The sequence below is a fragment of the Etheostoma spectabile genome, chromosome 22 (assembly GCF_008692095.1).
Source record: "Etheostoma spectabile isolate EspeVRDwgs_2016 chromosome 22, UIUC_Espe_1.0, whole genome shotgun sequence".
NCBI classification, from domain to species: Eukaryota; Metazoa; Chordata; class Actinopteri; order Perciformes; family Percidae; genus Etheostoma; species Etheostoma spectabile.
In genome coordinates this window covers 22080735-22104041 of record NC_045754.1, presented here as the reverse complement: position 1 = coordinate 22104041, position 23307 = coordinate 22080735, and the positions used below count along the sequence as shown (strand labels likewise).

The 23307-nt window shown below is 43.6% G+C and overlaps 1 protein-coding gene across 1 annotated transcript in view; it reads left to right on the top strand.

Annotated features, from left to right (window-relative positions):
- The window catches only part of mpp7a (MAGUK p55 scaffold protein 7a), a 194675-nt gene that overhangs the window by 145873 nt on the left and 25495 nt on the right, over nt 1-23307 (top strand). Inside the window, exons 7-11 of the mRNA XM_032504515.1 lie at nt 344-425; nt 1322-1407; nt 2069-2143; nt 4400-4596; nt 5260-5322. Coding sequence (XP_032360406.1) covers nt 344-425; nt 1322-1407; nt 2069-2143; nt 4400-4596; nt 5260-5322 — 503 coding nt within the window. The remainder of the gene's footprint in view (nt 1-343; nt 426-1321; nt 1408-2068; nt 2144-4399; nt 4597-5259; nt 5323-23307) is intronic.

Below are 23307 nucleotides of genomic sequence, written 5' to 3'. Positions count from 1 at the left end.
ACTCAACATGAATTAATTCTTTGTTTCCTATCAGTACAGACATATGTGGGAGGGACAGTAGAAAGATCACAGAAGATGGCCCACATTATTTTTTATGAAATGGGTAGTGTGTAAACTGAACCAACTGCTTCTTCCTGCACCATGACATCCTTTTGTTTATGAAAATACACTATGAAAAGCATCCACCGCCCTAAATCAGACACCATAGATTTGTTGTTTAAAAGACGTATCCATTTTTTCCTGGTAAAGTAACCATAAATAAGCCATTTTGGTAACATTAAGCAGAGTGGAAATACAGTGCAGTTCACCTAATTCCTGATTATTCTCTGTGATTACTTTGCAGGGAGCAACGATCAGGCGTGACGATCACACAGGAGCCATCCTCGTGGCCCGGATCATGAGAGGAGGCGCAGCCGACAGAAGTGGTCAGTTTTACTTCTTTTCTCTACCAGAACATTTGTATATGAGTCAAGTTGGAAAGTGATTTCTGTCACAATAGGATTACGTCCTAGGGTGCAACATAGGAAACACAACACAGGAATTATCCTTGCACCTGAATCCGCCAGTTCTGTGCCATCTGTTGTCCTTTTCCACAGTGAATGTAGACGTGGGAAACACCAGACGCCACCTTAAACAATATCATCACCATACTGCCACAATACCATTATTGCGATTTTAAACATATTGCAATATTTTGCAATATACTGCAATTTATAACCTTTTTTTCCTACTTCTAATTCTTCCCAGTTTCAAATGATGTCCCCAAAAGGAAACTTTGTCAATGTCTGTTTTACCTAAAAAGATACATTTCTGTGTTTGTTCACATCAGTTCAATGTTGTTGCTTCAAAATGGGATTGTCAAGCAGACAAACTGACCAACACATAAATAATAAAAGATTGATACTTGGAACCTGTGTATCGATACAGTATTGGCACTGAAAATATTGCGATATTATGCTGTATTGATTTTTTTCCCCCACCTCTATTTAAATATGAACATGAATGACATGTATACCGCAAAGCTCTGCTTGTTGTCCACATGTTTTCTGTTTGAGTTTGTGTTCATTGTGTCCATTCTGTTTTCCAGTTTTGCCACAGTGACGCCAAAGGCAAATTTCCACATGTGTGGACAATAATGTTTTGAGTCTTTTCCAATCTTAAATGCCACCACAACGATAAACAGTAATCTGGTGTACTGTACACATCCCCAGGCTTTTTGAGCACTGGACCTTTACACAGTAGCTCACTTATATTAGGACATAAGAACAATTACATTTCAGTGAGATTGTAGATATGTTAACTTTGTGTTTGTGTGTGGCAGGACTGATTCACGTTGGGGATGAACTGAAGGAGGTCAATGGAATCCCTGTGGATGACAAGAAACCAGAGGAAATCATTCGTATTCTGGTAAGCCTCAACTTTTGTGTGTGTGTGTGTGTGTGTGTGTGTGTGTGTGTGTGTGGCTGCATTCTGTCATGTGTGTATGTTCTGTCCGAGGGTTTCAGCTCTACTCTCTTGGCGAAAGTAACATTCCTTGTATGTCATGGCAAAAAAAACTCCCCCAACTCACCCAGAACCACGTGCCTCGCATCACAGTGCTGGTAACTCTGGCCATTCTCTACAAGTCTTTACTTGCCTTTGAACCACATGTATCGAGCCACACAGTTCCCCTGGATGAAACTGAAGCTTAGTAGTTCCTCCCGGTCCTCCACAGGCCTCGAATAAGCCCCGCCACGGGCCTGAACTCTGCCAGAGGGGACAACTGGAGAGGAAAGAGAGAGTCTTTTAAACTCTGGAGGCCTTCTCAGACACAAAGGCCTCCGGAGCTGAGGATAGCTTTCAACACTCCTCCTTTTACCCCCCCACACACACGAGCTATCCCTGCCAAGGAAAGTCATCCAATACTAATAACCCTTCTATTGTTGAAAAGTCAAACAGTGCTTTGCATTATGTGACTTTCATTGGATTAGGTGCTTTGTGAAATATTTGCAGGACAGATGAGTGGTGTTTCCACCCCCTCCATTTCTACCTTAACTGGTCTATCTGTTTTGTCTTTCCCAACATTCAGGCCCAGTCGCAAGGAGCCATTACATTTAAAGTCGTCCCATGTGTCAAGGAGGATGTGCCAACCAAGGAGCAAAAAGTAGGTCTTGTCCTGGCTTAGTCGTTATCTTGATTTGGTTACACACATTCAAATTATACCTTTTTGTTGGATGCAGAACATTGTTTTTGGTCTGTAAGGAAATAATGTATGAACAAGGAAAGAAAGGTGTAAAATGTTAATAAGAAGAGGGAATACAGTAGTTAAAAGGAAATGTATCAATGCTAATATAGAATAAGTAAGTAGTAACAGCTTCACTCGTGCAACTCAAAGTGTGTTTACCGGATTTCATGGAAACAGAGACAGTTTCTTCAAAAACCATTCAACCACCTTCACTGACAGCCCTAGTAGGCTTGCTGCGGTAGTTGGTGTTACTGGTATTATAAGGTGGTCTGGCATACAGCAATTACAGTTCTTGCCCACCACCGTTTTGTTTTAAAGAAATAAAACCCATTTAGTTTATTTTCGAGTATCAGCGCCCACGTTGATCCAATTAAAAACTGTAAGTTGTGAAATACTAAGAGTGTTAGCAATACTCAGTTGGGTGACATACGGCGTCCATCCATCCATTCATCCACCGCTTATCCAAGTTTGTGTCTGGGGGGTAGCAGCTCCAGCAGGGGGACCCCAAACTTCCCTTTCCCAAGCCCTATTAACCACCTCTGACTGAGGGAGCCCGAGGCGTTCCCAGGCCAGTGGTGGAGATATAATTTCTTCACCTAGTTCTGGGTCTTCCCAGAGGTCTTCTCTCAGCTGGACGTGCCTGGAACACCTCCCTAGGGAGGAGCCCAGCAGACATCCTTACCAGCTGCCCGGACCACTCAGCTGACTCCTTTTGACGTGAAGGAGCAGCGGCTGTACTCAGAGTTCACATGTAGATGTACAGTACAAGAACTTGAAAACTTTATCAAAGAAAAGGTAAAGATGACTATGGCTCTGTCCAGACATTTAACATGAGCTAAAGATGAGGCAGTTGTGGTGTTGAGGTTTGATAACCAGCCACATGTAGGACAAGATTATCTCCATTATGTGGACGGCTACACCAGGAGACAGTAGCCTGTAGCCATCCATTTTGGTGGTTGTTTTAACTGCCACTCCAACCAGCACTCCATGATTCTCACCCATTGTGGTGCTAAGGTGATACACTATTTCTCACACACTCTGTCAATAGCAGACATGCTGGATCACCAGGGTCGAAAGCGGCTTATCATTATTTACAATGCAGCCCACCCTGCATGTGTAAGAGAAGTGTGCAGGAAGGGTGGGCCATTTACATCCTTTGTCATCGGTGTAATGGTTGTAACTGTCTGGCCGTTTGATATATAGTCCGCCGGTGCCAAACACTCAGCTACTACTTTAATGAAAATAGCCTGTACGCTTACATCAGGTAGTGTAGATGCACCAAAGGCCAGCTAAGTGGCTGAGCAAAGGCCAAATAAACTCAGCCAAGGGAGAAGGAGATTTCAGTTTGTAGATGTATGAGTGTATTCTGTCGGAGGGCTTAGCAGCCAAAGTGGCTGTTATGACCCAAACAAAACATCTCTGTCTGAAACATAATTTTACTACATGGCACAAAGTACTCTTTAAATCAACAGGACATCGAAAAATGCTATCACTCCCCCTTGTTTTCTCTTCTCTCACACATACACACTTTCCTTCTCTCTGTTTTCTCTTTCCACATGTACTGAGGTGTCTTAGGAGGGATAACTCATTTAGACAGAACTCAATTTGGACAGAAGATGCAGCAAGGTGCTGTAGGTTGCAGCTCGCGGCCCACACCAGGGAAAAGATGTCAGAGATTTTTCCACTATAAGGATGTTGTATAATGTCCTTTGTGTTGATGATTTGCGTCCAACCCCACTGCCAGAGCCAATTAGACCAACTCCTTAAAGAAAAAAACAACTTTTTGTTTCCTAATGTGGAAAGATTGCTGATATTAGATTGTGTTTAGAATAAGAGAACGTCAGCGGGTGGAACAAAGCACTTCCAACTGGAGCCTCTGACTCAGGAGATGTTAACTCTTCCCACACTTGGAAGATGGTGACTGGGCTTAGTCCATTCTAAGTGTTTAGGGAACCACATGCGGAAACTTACTTGGCTAGCAGTTGCACTTTCAACTTCTGATTGCAATGACCTTTCTAGAATAATTAACCTGAATGTTGGTGAAGCACCTTCTGGGGGTTCACGCTCTACGCAATGGAGGGAGAAGTTATTAACAGTGAACCATTGCGTTTTCCTGTTATGCCCTCAATCCAGCTCTTTGTTTTCTTCCCCGCCCCTCCTCTGCTGTATTTTCAGGTATTTGTGAAGGCGCTCTTTGACTACGATCCTAAGGAGGACAAAGCCATCCCATGTAAAGAGGCTGGACTGGCCTTCAAGAAGGGCTCTATCCTTCAGATCATGAGCCAAGATGATGCAACCTGGTGGCAGGCCAAACACGAGGGGGAAGCCAATCCTCGTGCCGGCCTAATCCCGTCCAAACAGTTCCAGGAGAGGTAAGAAACAACTCTGCCTGTCCTATCTACCGTTCCCTCTTAATAAGGCTGGACAAAACTGTCTTTACTGCTGTCCCTGTCACACACGTTTCACCCTCTTCCTCGGTCTCTCCTCATTTTCTCTTTTTTTCTTTTTCTTTTTTTTTGCTTCACACGCCAGCATATTCTGGATTTCCGCACAATGTCTGGCCCCGAAATGAGTAATAACAGAAAATGATAGTGCTGGTACTGATCCACTTTGGATGGCAAGTAGATGGAAAATCGCACATCAGTGTGTGCTCGGACGGCTGCACTTGATGTGCAACACAGAGCTCAGGAGGCCAGGGCAGTTTCTTAGCACAGTCCAAGAGCATCGGTGGAGCAAGGAAAAAAAAAAACCACACACACACAATAAAGAAATGGAGAAGAGCAAAAGAAAAGAGTGAAGATTCACACATTCACGCTTAACCCTGCATTTTGTTAGTTTTTGTTAAGCAAGTGTGTTTCTCCACACCTTCCTCACTCCGTCTCCCGGCTTTTCTTTCACCAGTCTCGGCTGACGGAATGAAGCTGGTTGATACTGAAGCGTAGCAGCGAGAGTTTATTATTCCCTACGCGGTCATGAAAACTGATGGTTTTATTGTGCCTTTCTTTCTCTTTTTCTTTATCATCCTCTTCTTCCAGGAGATTTGCACTGCGGCAACCTGTTGCGACGCTCCCGCCCCTGAAGACCTCTAGTCGACGATCATGTAAGCATACATTATCTGCTGTCATAGGCCCTAACAAACCAACGAATGGGTGGGTTTAGGGGGGTAATGCAGATGAAGGGATAGTAACAAACAAACAGTGGTAGCTAGGGATGTTATTAAGGACTCATCTCTGCACTCTGAGGTGACTGCGGAAGCCTGTGGTAGAGTTGCAGTGCTTCACGCCTGTCATCAGAGGAAGTGGTGTGTCTGGATTTACCTTCCTGTCTGCTCCATGTTTTACTCTCACTGTCTCTTGCCAGACTTTCTCTGTCCCCCTTCTGTCTTTTCATGTGTTGATGTGGTCTAAGTCATACAGGGGCTTTAATGTGAAGAAGGGAGGAGGTTTGCCCTCTGGAAAACCTCTCAGAGCCTTTACACCTTCCAGCCAACACACCAGCCTGCCCACCCATCCAGTTCACCTCTCCACATCTTAAAACGCTCAATGGCGGATTAATGATCCAATGCTAGACCTACAGATGTGATAGAGGCGCAACACTGATCTGCGGAGCCCATTATCACGAGCCTGTACAGTGAAACCAATCCTGGCCAGTCAGTGCTGCAATGTTAGGGAGAATGCATCAGCAGGAGTAATGTGCTATAATAGGCCAGCATGTAGGAGATCAGGAAATGGGGGGATTATAGCTAAATTACCCTTATAAATCAAAGATTGTTGATTGCTTCATAATGAAGAAAGAAGACATAAACCATGTTACACAAGAAAAGGACAGCAGCAGAAACAGTTAGGTATGACCTGCAGAACCTGGTTTCAGGTTTAAGACGAGAAAAGAACCAGTAGCCAAGGAGAGTGAGGAAATGCTGCAGGCTTCAAGTTTTTTTACAGCATATCTTTGAACTAGCCAGCCTCATTTTATAATAGAGAGCAATTCCAAACAGTAGGCTCTTTAAATGGTTATGCTGTGAGCAAACTTTACTGTCAAGTTTAGAATGAGGGCCACTGTTTTGGGATTTATGGCCAATTACGTTTCAAAATTTGAAACTGAAGTGCCAATTGGGATGTCACACAGTTGTCTTTTGCTGTAGACCAATCAATCAAATCAAAATACACAACTGTCTTCAAAAACAAGCCTGCAACTGAGGAATGTTAATTCAACAGCAATAGTTGAACATCTTCTCCACCTTCACTCCCATCAACCACCAAAAAGAGAAGTAGGCCTAAGGAGTGTGCAGTCTGCACAGCCATTCAATCCAAAACCGTAACAGTAAGAGTTCTGTTTCCCAATAACTCTCTACAACGTAGAATGCTTCTTTTAATATATAGATTTTCTCACAAAATACGTTTCAAGACAAAATTGGCCAATTTTTCACATTTTGAAAACTGTGCCCACCTGTTGAGGCTGCTGTGTACGCCTCAATCATTCGCAGGACTTTCTTTTGCACCTGACTGAAAATTCCTGTAAGTGATTACCCAGTGTACCCAAAATGATGAAGACATTAACTATGATTTACAAATAGTTGCCAAATAGCAATTTGGTTTGTGTATGGTAAGCTACAGTGCAGAAACAGAAGCCTATCCAGCTGGCATCGTGACTGCACATTACAATAAGACTGCATTTGCATGCCTGTAGCCATGGAGGAGGAAAACATGCTGCCAATATCTGCTGTGGGCCTTTGCAGAACTTGTGGTCTAACTCGCCCCACACAGACCAAAGTCGACAGTTTAATGACATCACGCTCTTTACTTGACATTTGCCTTTTTTGTGATATTCAAAACTGAAAATGAATTCATAAAAATGTCCTTCACGCCACAAAAACATTATCCGTATGTTATTTTACATATCGCCACAGTCGGGTGAAAACCTTGTATCTCCAAAACCATTGTTTTTCAGGAAATGAGAAAAGGCTAATTTGAAACTATTTTGATTTTGATTGATATTAAAAAAGTGTGCATGCGCCAACGTGCATGCAGCCTGTAGCAGTTGCTCCGTCTTTCGTCTTCTTACTTTTTACTTTTTCATTTTCTTTTATTTCTCACGTGTGGGATTCTTGGACTTTAAGTCATTTAAACTACACTCTCTCAAATCAAGCTAGTTGGGAGAGTTTTGGAAAGCCACGGCACCGTTGAGCAGCAACTACATGGCCGCTTTGTTTACTCCCGGGACCAGCTGATTGCACTGAAGCTGAACGGGGCGCCTCTGGTGAAAAGGCAGCCTGTGACCACAAGGGCAGTGAGGAGATGGTCAAAAGAGGCCTATGAGACACTCCAGGGATGTTTTGAGGTGACATACTGAGATGCACTCTGTGAGCCACATGGAGAGGACATAGATGGGCAGACTGAGTGGATCTCAGACTACATAGACTTCTGTGTGGACTGCACTGTCCCTGAAGACTGTTCAGTGTTACCCAAACAATAAATCGTGGGTAACAAAGGACATCAAGAACATCCTGAATGCAAAGAGGAGGGCTTTCAGAGACGAGAATAGGGAGGAGGTGAGGGACATTCAGGGGGACCTGAAGTTGAAGTTGAAGATCAAGGAGGCGAAGGAGGAGTAAAGAGGAAGCTGGAGCATAAAACTCCAGCAGAACAACATGAGGGAGGTCTGGAGCGGCATGAGGAACGTCACTGGCTTCAGACCAACTGGCAGCAGAGGATGCTATGGCTTCTGCCCATCCCCCCACTAACTCAACTGCAGTCTCACCTCCAACCCCACTACTCCCCCCTCACTGTCCCTCGCCCTCCTCCTGGGAGATCCCTACTCCCCCTTCCTCTGGCTCTCAGGTTAACACCTCTCTCCAGCCTGACTCCTCCTCCCCTCCCCCTACCCCACCTGTAACCTCTGTGTGACTCACTGCTGACCAGGTGACAAGACAGCTGACTATACTCCACTCTAATAAGGCTGCAGGCCCTGATGGTGTTCATCCTAGGGTACTCAAAGACTGTGACCCCTAGCTATGTGGAGTCCTTATCCATGTCTTCAACCTGAGCCTGAGTCTCATGTCTGTGGTGGCCAGTGCTATCCTGTTTGCAGTTGCAAGGCCAGTGATGTTGTGTGGGTGGAGCTGGACTCTCTGTCAGTGTCAGAGACAAGGATGCGGTCCAAGCTACATGTCATCTGTCTCCCACCCTCTCCATGGCTTGCTGCTCATACACAGGAGCGCTTTCAGTGCAAGACTTACTCCCCCAAAATGCACCACAGAGCGCCACAGGAAGTCATTCCTGCCTGTGGCCATCAATCTTTATAACTCCTCCCTCTAAGTGACTGACACACAGACACTTAGTGAGTTTGAAACTGGACAATAATATCTGTTTTTTGCAATAACACTGGCTTAAAATTTGTGCAATACTCTGCTGCTACTATTTATTCATTATTACTGTTCAGCATCACAACTCCTTAATCATGTAAATACTGTATCATAAAAATTCCTTTAACTATGTAAATACCGTACATATATACACTCCTATATTTCTTTATTTATATTTCTACCCTGATATTTATATACTCTTGCAACTGAAACATAGAATTTCCCTTTGGGGATCAATAAAGTATTTCTGATTCTGATTACCTCAGACAAAGTCAGGCGAAATTGCTTTGTCACTGTTTAAATATTTGAATAACCTACAGACATACTTAAAGGGGGACAAATAGCATTGATTTATCCATCCATCCATCCATCCATCTTCATCCGCTTATCCGGTATCGGGTCGCGGGGGCAGCAGCTCCAGTAGGGGACCCCAAACTTCCCTTTCCCGAGCCACATCAACCAGCTCCGACTGGGGGATCCCGAGGCGTTCCCAGGCCAGGTTGGAGATATAATCTCTCCACCTAGTCCTGGGTCTTCCCCTAGGTCTCCTCCCAGTTGGACGTGCCTGGAACACCTCCCTAGGGAGGCGCCCAGGAGGCATCCTTACCAGATGCCCGAACCACCTCAACTGGCTCCTTTCAACGCAAAGGAGCAGCGGCTCTACTCCGAGCTCCTCTCGGATGACTGAGCTTCTCACCCTATCTCTAAGGGAGACGCCAGCCACCCTCCTGAGGAAACCCATTTCGGCCGCTTGTACCCTGGATCTCGTTCTTTCGGTCATGACCCAGCCTTCATGACCATAGGTGAGGGTAGGAACGAAAATTGCCCGGTAGATCGAGAGCTTTGCCTTCTGGCTCAGCTCTCTTTTCGTCACAACGGTGCGATAAACAGAATGTAATACCGCACCGGCTGCTCCGATTCTCCGACCAATCTCACGCTCCATGGTCCCCTCACTCGCGAACAAGACCCCGAGGTACTTAAACTCCTTCACTTGAGGTAAGGACTCAATCCCTACCCGGAGAAAGCACTCCATCGGTTTCCTGCTGAGAACCATGGCCTCAGATTTAGAGGTGCTGATCCTCATCCCAGCCGCTTCACACTCGGCTGCGAACCGATCCAGTGAGGGCTGAAGGTCACAGACCGATGATGCCATCAGGACCACATCATCTGCGAAAAGCAGCGATGAGATCCCGAGCCCACCGAACTGCAACCCCTCCCCGCCCCGACTACGCCTCGATATCCTGTCCATATATATTACAAACAGGATTGGTGACAAAGCGCAGCCCTGGCGGAGGCCAACCCTCACCTGGAACGAGTCCGACTTACTGCCGAGAACCCGGACACAGCTCTCGCTTTGGTCATACAGAGATTGGATGGCCCTGAGAAGGGACCCCCCTCACCCCATATTCCCGCAGCACCTCCCACAATTTCTCCCGGGGGATCCGGTCATACGCCTTCTCCAGATCCACAAAACACATGTAGACTGGTTGGGCATACTCCCAGGCCCCCTCCAGGATCCTTGCGAGAGTAAAGATCTGATCCATTGTTCCACGGCCAGGACGGAATCCGCATTGTTCCTCTTCAATCCGAGGTTCGACTATCGGCCGAACCCTCCTTTCCAGCACCTTGGAGTAGACTTTACCAGGGAGGCTGAGAAGTGTGATACCCCTGTAGTTGGCACACACCTTCTGGTCCCCCTTTTTGAAGAGGGGAACCACCACCCCGGTCTGCCACTCCTTAGGCACCGTCCCAGACTTCCACGCAATGTTGAAGAGGCGTGTCAACCAAGACATCCCCTCCACACCCAGAGCTTTCAGCATTTCTGGACGGATTGATTTATGAAAAGACAAAATATGGAGTTTCAAGGTTTTTGCCAGACAGCAACAATACATTCCATATTTTACCTCTCTGCTTCACATCAGCTACAAGCTTATTTCCAAATGCCTCCTTTTCTACACAACTCTCCTGTTCTCCCTGCTTGTATCCTTGCTATATATATTTGCTTATATCTTTATGTTCCTAACCCTATATTTAGGCTTAATAAGAGTGCATAAGTTGTCTTCTGGACAACATGTATCCCTCCTTTCATTCTGCATTTTAGAACATATGAACACTCTGAAAAATACACCCAATTGTACTTAGCTTTATAGGTCGGCTCTGGTCTCACAATGATCCCATTGATCCAAAACCTAGTTTTTATAGGCCATATTTTTCACTGCGGATTACCACTTTGGGATGAACATGTACTTGTTTCCCTCAACATGGCATCGACCCTTTAATGTAACGTGACTCTTTCAATATGTAGGTCTGAAATAACCAACAGAGCTACGCTGACCACCTCTAAACTTAGCATTAGGAACTTTTACCTCCAATTTTTAGCTCCCGGGTGAATTATGGATGTTGTCATTTCCTGGTTATGTTTAACCGCATACTGGCATACATGGTGCAGGATGGCCAAAAATAGCCTGCTAAAGAGTTAAAGACAGACAGTGCTGTACTGTTCCCTTACTATTTCATTTTAATGGCCCAGTTCTTCTTATGAGTTATGGGATTTGTAACCACCCCCCACCCTCTCTGTATGCACAGAAGGCAGGTGTAAAATGTAGTAGAGTCCGTTGCGGCCCATACCAAAGGAACATAAGTCTGCTTTTGAGCTGCAGCAAACTTTTTTTGTTATGTCATACATACTGTACGCATTAGTTGTTTGTACAGCAGGAGCAGTAGGAAGTCCCTTGACATGGCCCTCTCACTACTAGATGGATAACTGGGGAATGATAACAGTTCACTCTTTGTTCTTGCACATTCATGTCTCGGTGTTAAATTAGAGAAAAATGTTGGATCAAGTTGGAGTATTAAGCAACGAGTTGAGTGAATAAACGTGAACTGTGTTAAAGAAAAAAACTGTACAAAAGAGGAAACGCAGGAAAGTGAAAAAAATGTAATGGATTGACTGAAGGAGGAAAACTGTAGATGTCAAGGGGTCACTTTCTGTAACCAATGTGGCCCCGCGGTGTCGTGGTGGCTGGGTCAAGTTAGATGGAGGGAGAAAAGGTTTGGATCCTGGCCCCCTGGACGCCAGACCAGCTGGGCCCCGGGGGCCATAAACTACAACCTAATTGAAGGATACTATGGAGACCCCGCTGTTACTGAGCGGAGGACAGAGGTGGTGATTGAGGAGGGGGTCCCTTTATCTCTCTCTCTTTCCAGCCCGGGAGCTCTGTCGGCTGGAACAATATTGGTGTTGGCGAGGGGCTGCGGCGAGTATTGCTTAACCGTGTCCATTTATGCCTAACTTTTGCAAGATATAAATAATTCCTTTCCGTACTGTTGCTGTCGCAGCTTTCATGGATTCTTCCTCGGTTATGAAACTGATTTTTAAAGTGCCATCAGTTCAAGTCCGCTATTAATCTGGTACAAGGGTTAGATCAACTATTTTAAATCTATTGTTGTCAACCTGGCCTAGGTGCCCCCCAGCTCGCTTCCATCAATATCTGGCTCTGCTCCAGCTTCCCCATCTGTTTTCTCTGAACATACTCACGGCTCTTTGGGCTTTCTTACAGCATGTCTGTTCCTCTGTCTGACATGCAAACCTCTCCACTGTCTGATTGTTTAGTTTGGTTTGCAGTCTGCCAAACACGTGGACACACTTATCGCTCACCTTGGGGTCTTTCTACTTTTCTCTCCATACATTACAGCACTATCCCTCTTACTTTCGCTCCTTCTCTCTCCAGCGAGTGACTGAACCATCTCAAAAACGCTGCCCAAGATCGGTCTCGAGTGGCCCTGAACCTGGCCCTGTGTTTAATTCATCGGTCCATTTCATTTTAAAAACCCTTGCAGACACATGAGTAGATTTCGACGGCGCAATGGGTGTGGGAGAAAAGTTTTATTCTTCTTTTATTCTCAAAGGTCAAAACCAGATAAACCTTGGCGACCACCCTTGACGTTTTATGAAGTTGTGATTGTTTCCCTTCCTGTAAAAATTCCCTGATTGATTGTCTGATTGAGTGACTTTTTATATTATATATGGGGTGGCAGTAGCTCAGTCAGTATAGAGTTGGGCAACCGGTGGGTTGCTGGTTCAATTATTATTATTATTATTATTATTATTATTATTATTATTATATAAAGTCAGCTTTTTAATATAGACCGACTCTGCTCTGTGTTCCATTCAGTTACTCATCCTGACTTTGAATAGTCAGCTCTGCATTCGAAGGTCGAAAGATCCATGACAAAGATCTCACTCTATGTCATCTGGAAAATTTCACTGGTCTCATGTTGGTTGTTTCAAACGGAGAGATATATAGCGAGCAAGAGAGAAAGTGGCAGCGTCCAGTTTGTTCAAGGAGAAGGCCATCTATATGCTGGCTGGCTGTGAGGGTGACATCAGCCCATAACTCAAGGCCGTTTACAGGCTGCTGAGTAGGGGTCATTCCTTTGTCTCTTCCTGCAACGTAAGGAGGAGCAAGATTTTCTTTTGACTGTGCCAGATATAATCCATGCAACTAAAGTATAAATCCAAGCTATCCAAAGAATAAAGATACCTATCATTTTATATTTCTCTAATGGGTAGTACAACTTGGATGATCCTTTATACTCAGGGTGATGATGGCGAGGACAATAGAATGGGTTTGTGGATGACCTACTATTCAGTGACGTTATTTTTACTTCACCTGTTTAATTGACTTTAGCAGTTTAGATTACACACTCGACTGCCCTACAGTTACATTACTGCTGTTGGCTTGGCTGGGGTTCCACGTTGGCCTGGCGGCCACAGACACAGTTCTGTGCAATTATAGTAGAAACACTGTGACCGTGACCGTTTCTTTCCTCTTCGTACCTAGTGTTGTCATATTGCTTTTTCCTAATAACTCGCAACACAGTAAAATGCTTTTTTAAAAATATACATGTTTTTCTCACATAAGAAAAATTACGTTTCAAGACGAAATTGGACAATGTTGCACTTTTTAGAACCACCTGTTGCGGCTGCAAGATTTTCTGTTGCACCTGACTCAAAATCCTTGTAAGTAATTCCCTGGCATGCAGTCTGAATATGACAAAGACAACACAGGAGAGGTGAACATTTACAAACAGTTGCCAAATAGCAATTTGGTTTGTGTCTGGTGAGCTACAGTGCAGGAACAGAAGTCTATCCAGCTGGCATTGTGACTGCACATTACAATAAGCCTGCATTTACAATAAGCCTGCATTTGCATGCATGTAGCCATTGAGGAGGAAAACATGCTGCCAAAATCTGTTGTGGGTTTTGCACAGCACTTTCTCATTAGTGGTGAAGATAACATCCTTGACTGCCCTGCAGTTACATTACTGATGGTGGCATTTAAAAAAATTCTGGCCTGGCTGGGGTTCCCGTTGTGGTGACCTGCCACGCCTGTACAGTTACAGGGCAAACACTGTGACCGTTCGCATTTCTTTCCCCTCCGTACCTCCCCTCTATAGTTGCGATGTCGTCATATTTCCAGATTTAGCAGATAATTAGTACAATGTTATTATAACCAATTAAGTAAAAACAGCAAAAACTACAAAAATGGGACTTAAGCTGGAATAAACTACAACTATCCTTTAACAAACATCACATCCGCTCGTCTTTCTGTTTATCTCATCCATCCTTTCCCTTCATTCCAACACTACCCTCGCCTCTTCCCATCTGGTATCCTTTGTGGTCAATCCTTGGTATGTGGGCGACATGTGATATGGGGGGGCTTGCAGCACCCAGTAGGCCTGGCTAGCTGATGGGTACCCTGGTTGACGGCACAATGAGAAAGTTGCCGGCCGCAATTCCACTCCAGGCTGCAGGCCTGGCCGCTCACATACACGTCATCATGATCATGACTTCAGCTCATTCTCACTGCTCTCAAAAGCTTTCTTTGCGCTGGCGGGTGCAATTCATTCTCAGAAAAGGCCAGGGCAAGGTTTCCCAGCATTGAAGCATTTTAAGAATAGGCCGTGCCCTGTCGATTTACATTCTGCAGTGTTATCACATAGTATGTCATTAGACTAGGAATGTTTAGTTCCTTGAAGGCTACAAGGCCAAAAAGCAATGCAAAGCATTCCTGTGGCAGATAGGCACCAGATAAAAGCCTTCCACAGTGAAAGGACAGCACTTGGAAGGATTCTGATATCTTTATCATTACCATATTGTCCTAGTTATTTCCTCTTTCAAGTCTGCCCCTGTCTTCCTCCTCTACAATTACCTCTCATCCTACTCAAAATGTGGTTTAGGTGCTGGTTTAACTTAAAATGTCACATTTCAGCGTAAGGCGGGCAACATCAGTAGGAACATTGCCGTGAACACTAACATGTTAAACAAGATGTCAGATAAAGGCAGACTCTTTTGGCTCTACACTCTCAGGAGTGGTGTTTTAGCATGGAACAACCTTTGCAGTGATCGCTCCTGACTGCTGTTTTGGCTAGTCATTAACTCCGGCTGTGACGTAACATGTCCCCGAGCTGCGGTGCGCTCTGGGAAATGAACGTGCAGTTGTAAGTCAAGCACCATACTGTGCTGGATGGTGCTACGTATGTTTTGATTTAACCTTGTTTGGCTAAAAGGGGCCATCAAGACATGAAGGGGAGGAAGCATGTATAAGTACCTCCAAATGTTCATGGATTCATAAACCAAACACACACACACACACACATACACACACACAGATATACTGATCTAGCATCAGCTACCATTTTGAAACCATCATCCTATAGCTGTTTGGATGGCACTCCTAAACATCTGGAGGGATTTCAAATGCTACCTTTTGAATTTAAATATGTCTCTTTCTATGAACTCACAGTGGATGCATCACAGAAATGTACCAAAGACTGTGTCTCACTAGGTAACAATGGAAATACATGTTTTGTCTAGCAAAAACAGTAGAAATGTTATTTAGTAGAATGTAAAACTTCATTCTTATAGTTTGATAAAATACAGTTAGAAAAAAAAATCGGAACGTAAGGTCCAGTTACTAGTTAGCTTTTAAATGTTTCTCTTGGTCTTCATCATAGGGATTGACCGATATGGATTTTTTAGTGCCGACTTTTTTTTTTCTTTCATCAGCCTTAGCCGACAACAATACTGGCTGCCGATTTTCTTGAGCCGATATTTGGAGCCAATACTGCTTTTGCTCCTTCAATTGACATCATAAAAATGTAAACCCTGCCACACTGGATTGATTTTCAGACTCTCCACTGCCATTACTTTAAAAATAATAAACAAAAACAGATCAGTGTCACCTCTGCAATCATTTTACATTCATATCACCCAAATGATGTGTACAGTGTGAATCATGTGGGTGGGTGCACTGCATATGGTTAACTGTGCAAGGGTAAAAGGGTTCATCAATATTTACAACACAGTGTTTATGATGCGTTGCCTGCTGACATATTATAAGACAGATATAATTAGGTCATCACTTAATGTACATTGTCAACTGAGAGCTGCCTGTGGACGCCTGTCTGTAAATAATGCTCGGAGAACGCAGTGTATCGTGCGTGCCAATACACGGCTGCTGCTGTAAAAATGCAAATATCGGCCCAATATATTGGCCGACCGATAACATCGGTCTATCACTACTTCATCAGTGGATGGAGTTTACTCGGTTGTCATCATGTACCCAAAGTTCCATACTTTGGTAATGTCATGACAACTGAGCCATCTCCAAGATAACTGAGCATACTTCACCTACTGATAAAGACCATGAGTTGCAGTTGAAATCTTTTAGTTCTTTGAGTCTTTGAATCTTTGAGTTAGTATGTTTGTTTTTGTTAAAGTAATGTAGTGATTGTTGTTTTGTTTTGTTATATTAATGTAGTAAATTAGACACAATATTGATGGTAGTGAGTATTTTTCACAAACATTTCAAAATGAAACAGAATTATGAGCTATTTAAATTTTGTATAACAAATGACTCAACTCAAAGCAATATTTTAATATAGAAATGTCATAGTGTTGAATACTAGTGCACTGTATAACAGAGAGCTACATACTTAACTGTCGCTCAAATTAGAGTATTTCACATAAGATGTTACGATGTTAACTCTTCTTTTTGTCATTTGTCTTTTGTTTTGCTTTTCTAAGACGATGTGGCTGTAGAGTTTGGTAGGTTTCCTCTTCTATTTTCTCTCATCTCTTTCAACTTACTTTTTGTAAATGTAACTGTGACTCATTTTCCATTCCTTGCTTCTATTGCACTCACAGCTGAGGAGATCGAAGGTACTACTTGCCATTGAATAGGACTTAACTGATGGTCACTGGCTGATAGTGCAGCACACAGTCAAACCGTTTGTGATTGGTTCCCCTTCATAATTTCTGTGTGTGACGAAAGGTCTCCCTCTCACTTCTGCTCTCCATCCTTCTTGTTTTCATTTGGCCTTGTCTTCTTATGTCAAAGCTAATTACTCTTAAAGGGGCGCGTCAAACGTCACTGTCAATTCTTCCTTTTAAAAACTGTGAAGAGTTTGCAGGTTATTGACTTTTGCATTGTAAATTGCCCCATCTTTCACCAACTAACTTGTCATTGCCATTAGAGTGGACATTGTTTGGAGAATCATTCCTTCACATGTCAGTAGTCATAAGTAATCATGTGCCGAACTAACTCATAACACTAAATTATGTATTGACTTTCAAAAAACATCTATAGCAATGGCCAGGGATGTAATGGACTGTAAACCTAAATTAATAGTACTTTTTTTTGGAAAGTAAATTCATACTATTACAATAAAGAAAACATGTATGATCATGTTGATAGTCATTTGCTCATGATGCATTTGCTGGAGGTCATAGTTAACTTCCTATTTGCCACTACATCATTGGCTATGGACATAATTAACTGAAACTCCACCAACATCAATAAAACAAAACAATAAAATCTGATGTCTTGTATGTTGACTGTACCTGTATGTTCTTTCTCTTGTATTTCTGTGGACTTTCACTTTTCCAGTTTGTGGTTGAAGTGGTAGGTACCTGACTATTCTCTTTAACATGATGTTGTGCCTCTCTTCTGGCTTCTCCTTTTTTCTCTTCTCATCACCAGAGGATGCTGACTATAGTAGCAGATTCCACCTAGGTGAGAGATGTTGTCTTCTCTTCCTTTTGTCCTCTGCCCTCCTGACATGGCTGTTCCTTTAATGCATTAACAGTGGAGATGGTGGCCAAGATTGTGTTAGATTTACATGTGTTCACTCCATTAATCCTTCCTTGACCCTTCAGCTCGTCCTTCATAGACCAGCCTTTATAGTGTGTGCCATGTTAAACAGACATTATTACACTGACAAATAGTTATCTGCTTTTCATAATGTACTTAACATATTCCTCTAACTCCCACAGTGTTTTGGTACAACCGATTCAACTTGGACTTACATGTAAAACACAAAGAGTAGTTCTGTAGTGGTTCACTAGCCTACAGTGAGCTATTTTTGCTCCCTTGACAGCATGAGTCCACTGGCAGATCATGTCATGGATTTGCAGAATGTAGTACTTATGCTGTTATGCTCTGCTGTGGGTCTGAAGACATCTTTGGTTCTGGATGGTTTCGTGTTAAAAGGACAGCTTGTTTTCCAAGCTTTGTTCTGGAGGTCCGGCCGAGCGCCGGTTTCGTTGATGTGGTCCCGGTCAAACTTAATGACAATTACCGTTGCCCGCTTTGGTTCTGCAGCCCTTTTCAGAGAACTGCTTCCAATTCTTGTCTTGTACAGAAATGTTTCCCATCATGCTTTTATTACCACTGTCATTTTCCTGACAAATCATAAGGTATCGTCCCTCTGGAGGACCACAGGCAGTACTAGCTGGCTCATACACAAATCCTCTGTCCATCCATCTGCTTTTTTTTTCTGTCTCTTTATTTCCCTCTCTGTCTCTCTATCCCATTCTGTCTATAATCATATGTTGAGGTCAAGAGGTGAACTGACCTCAGTGCTCTCCATGCACATTACACAGTTTAGACTTTAGATTTCACAGGCTATCCAGTGCACACGCAAGTTTATAAATACTGAGTTTGAGCCATGTCTGCCAAGCTCAATCAGGGTCACATCCCAAGGCCAAACTTTGCCAAACACCAGTCCATTTTATTCACTCCTCTCTGTCCCCTTCAGGCTTGCTCTTACTGTCACCCTGCCTCCTCCATGGGGTCAATGACCTCAGCCTCTCCCTTTCCTCCTCGGTACCTAAACAACATCCAGCACTCTAGCCAGTTAGCAGCATTTCTTGACTCCAGCAGTCCAGAACGAGGTTTAACTGTTATGAGAGAACCTCAGGAGGAGGAGAAGAAAAAAAAATTGTGAGTTATAATAACATCTTCTCTGTGTGAGTACTTGCTGCATGGCTTTTCAGCCTGTTGGATGTGGTTGTGTGATTTAGAGTTGGCTCGTCCCTAAAAGTTTGAAATCCTAGAATGTACAGATGCTTTTGCAATGCTACTGAGGTTGCATGGGGAAATAAAGGAGGGGGTGGGAGGGAGTAGGCAGTTGTTGTCCATAGTTTTTGGTTTGTTTTCCCTACTGCCTCCCCCCAGTGTTTGAAACCCCTTTGGGGCTTTTGCCAAAACCCGATCCCCAGCACTATTTGGGGGGGAAAAACCTTCCCTTTGTTTCAGATTTGTTTAAATTTAGATCTGCCCGACTAAAATGTCTGTTTTGGGAGAAGGAAAACGTGCCCATAATCCCTTCTTATCAACCTTTTAGATAACTTTTTGGGGAGATTTTCAATTTGTCCCGAGAATTAAAAAGGGTTTTTTTGGGAAAACCCGGGAAAAAAACTTTTGTGTAAAAAAAATTTCAAAAGATTTTTTTTAAAAATTACCCTCACCCCAACTTGGCTCAATTTCCCCAACCCAAAAAAAACCCAAATACCCTTGCATTGTGTATGACGCATAGGCAGAGTGACACATTACTAAAATAATCCCAAAAGGCACACACTGAACATCCAGAGAGAAAGATAAATGGGGGGAAAGGGGCAAAAAAGACTGAAAGTGGTAAAATGATATAAAACTGAAGTTCATCACGCGGGTTTCCCGTATTCCCAGTTGTGCGGGACCCAAAACTTTTAAGTTGGATTAGGATTTGTTTTCCCCATCTTTTTTCCAAAGTTTAAAATTTGAAACCTTTTTTTTAAAAGGGCTACATTTTGGTACAATAGGAGCAGGTTTAATTGCCTGGTTTTTTTTACATTTTTTTTTCCAGCCTTAGCCCCAAACCCTTGTATTTTGGTTTAAAGATGGGAAGAGGCGGGGAAATTCCCTTGACTGTTGTTTTGGTTTGTAGACCCTCCCCCTCCGCCCTGAACTTAACTGATAAAAAACAAAAAAGTGGGCATTTACCCTTTGGGTCCCTTTGGCTTTTAAAGGGGCCCTTTTTTGGGCCCATATTGAGAGGGGTTTAAAGGACCCCAAAGGAAAGAAAAAAAAAAATTTGTGTTTTTTGGGGTTTTTTTTGGGCCAAAAAACACAAAATGAAAGGCATCATTTGAGACGAGACTTCCGGAGCCCAAAAGCGTGGGATAAACGAAGGAAAAAACAATAGCGCTTAAAACGCAAATGGACCTCTTCCCGCCAGAGATCTAGGGGCCTTTCCCCCCGGGTAAAGCCTGAAACCCTTTTTTTGGGGTACCACTTTCCAAAGGGGTTTTGTGCGGGGGCCCTTTGGAAAACTACTCCCAATGTTTTTCTCCCCAGATAGGAGTCGAATATTCACCACCATGACTGCCCATGTACATTTTTAAAAAATGCCAAAAAAAACCCCAAAAATTTTCCCTTCCCCTTCCCTTTTGCTTTTTTATTAAGGATTGAAGTACTTTGGCATGGCTAAAAGGGGATTAAAACCTTCCGTGTCCAAAATTGGACCCAGTACTGATATACCATTGTGAACTTTTTCCGAAACTATTTTTGTTTTCCAATCAAATTTCAAAAGTTTCACCAGGGGACACCTTTACTACGGGGGCCCATAATTATTTTTACAGAAGCTTGTTAACAGTTGTGTGGAGGAAGCATTTGAAGGACCCACCTGTCAAAATCGGGGTTTTTCCCCTCCTCCCTTTTCCACTTTGCGCCCTTCTCAGGAAATTCCCTCCTTTTCCCTCTCCTCTTTTTAAAGTCCTCTCCTTTCCCCCTTTAATTCCCTCCCCGGGGGGCCCTTCTTAAAACTGTTGGAGGCGTTTTACAGTCCCCAGTTTGGCCCACAGTGACAGGGTTTTAATTTCTTTTTTATAATTTTTAAAACCCTTCAGAATCCAGGCATCCTTTCCTTTGAAATTACATCCCCCTTGTTTTTGGGCAACACATAAATTTGGATGAAAAATAAAGGCAAAAAACCCTTCTGTCAAACCCCGGGCTTTTTTTATTTTGTCATTATGACCAAACGCTCCTTTTCTTTTTATTCATTTTTGGGGTAATAAGGGCCCTACATTTGGAAACCTCCACCACCTTCACGGGGCTGCCTACCATGAGACCCGGGAAATGCCCCCCCCTTTTGTGCCCATAAAGGGGATTTAGGGGGTTACAATTTTTAAAAACCCACAGTGTGCGGCATAGAGCCCCAACATAATACTCATTTAAATCCCCACTCCATCCCGGGTTTTTAATTCTATAAATGTCATGGGTAAATTGGGGGCCTTTCGGAGGGGAGGGGCCCCCCGCCCGGGCCCCCCCGGTTTGGCACTAGGCTGTCAGCATGTCTTCGGGATTTAGTCACGGGTTTCGCCCGGCGGGGCCTAAACGGCCCCAGGGCCCCCCGGAAACCAGGTGTTTTCACGGGGAAACCCTTTTCCCTCTTGGGCTTCACGGCGAGGTTTTTTTTCCCCTCACAAACTGAAGTTTGACTAGGGGGAAAAAAATGTCATTTTTTTTCCTTCTGCTTTGGTCATTTTCGCTGACCCGCCTCCCCCTTTTCCCGGAGCCCTTTAGGGCCTGTTTTTTTTGTTTGCTTCTCCTTTTTCAGACCCCCCTTTTGGCAAATGCACACTTGAGTCTTTTTGAGTCATCGTTTTTTTTTTTTAATGAACATTTGTCATGGGGGCCTGTACTTTTTCTTTCAAACGTTTATACATGGGGGGATTTGTAAAATGAAACACAATTTTTTATTTTGGAGGGGCTTTGTTTTCCCAAGGGGGGGCCTTGGCCACATGGGGGCTTTCTAAAACCCATGCTAAATTTCCTACTTGGCGGGTTAATATTATCCACGGAAAATAGTTTTTCCCGGGCCAGCTTGGGCGATTTAAAGAAATTTTGTGTGTATGCCTTTTGTGGCGCGCGTCACGGGGCTTTGTTTTTTACACAACTTTAAATTGGCTCTTTTTTTTTTTTCCCCCCCTTTTTTTCCATTTTTCGGTTTCACAAAATTTTGTGTGTGTGTGTCTGGGGGAATTGGGCAAGGAAATTTTAAACCCCCATACCCCAAGACACACAACTTTTTTGGGGCAGAAAAAAAACCCGGGCCCCGCCCCTACCCAGCTCAAATTTTTCCAGGGAAATTCAAAACAGATATTTTGCAAAACAAATTTGTTTAAAAACCTGTCAAAACTTAAAGGGGGGGTTTTGGTTTCTCGTGCCACACATTCTCCCTTTCCCTTTTTTTCTCTAGAAACCCCTTAGCTTGGTTTTTTCCTGTGACAAACAATTTTGGGTTTTCCCAAACCCTCCCCAAAGGTTTTTTCATGACAAACCCCCGGCTGTCGGGTTTTTCAAACAAAACTTAATTTTACCCTCTTTTCTGGATAAAATTAAAATTTCCACCCCTCCGTCAAATTCAGGGGTGTCAGGGGGCTAAAATGAGGGGGTTTGTTGGGACTTTTTGGGTGAGGGAGGGGTTTCTGCCCACACTGCTTCAAAAACGTTTTGTTTTTCCCCCTTTTGGCAACGCTAGAGGGAAGGGCAGGAGAATTCCCCCCTTTTTTGGGTGGATGGGCTGTCAAAAAATTTTAATTGATCTTGAAGGCCAAAGATTACTGAGGGCCCCCCGACACGGGTTTTATGACCATTGAGCCTCGAAATGAAACCCGTTCCCTGCCTACCCTGGGGAAATAGAGGAAAATTGCTTTTGGCCCCGGGTTAAATTTAGCCATAGGTGTTTTCCAGTGATAACCAGAGGGGGTTTTTTTTTGGGTTTAGAATTTTCCCAAAAAAGGGATTTAAGGGGAAAATCATTACCAATTTTACTTCTAAATGTTGTTTTGTTATGATGCCCACCCTTGTGGTTTAATTTGTTACCGTTTAAATGTCTTCACCGGGAGAAATGTAGATGAGTCTGGGTATTTTTTTCCCACGTGGGGCAGAGCCTTTTAAAGGGGCCCCCCCTGGATGGGGATAGGGGTAGGGGGGTTGAGGGTGCTGAATGAGTAGATTAACCACAGGAGAAATGGCACAGCCCAAGGGTAACCCCAAACAACCCTTTACCCACAGGGGAAAACAAAGTCTGGCCCCCTAAATGTTCAATGAAAACACTATTTCATCTCTGGCGCGTGTGAAACACTCTACTATACATAAGCTCATGCAAAAACATTATTATTCTGCTCCAATGACTTACAGTGTTTTTCCCTTTGTAACTCACCATGGGTTTCCATGGGTCCGCTTTTTTTTGCGGTAAAAAGGCTGAGAAAAATGTCGCTCTCTCTCTGCTGTTTTCCTCATACCCCAACCACCCGGGTTTGAAAATTTTTGGGGTTTGGGAAAAAGTTTTAAACCCCCCCCGGTTAAATTCAAAAGGGGTTTCAAACTAAATT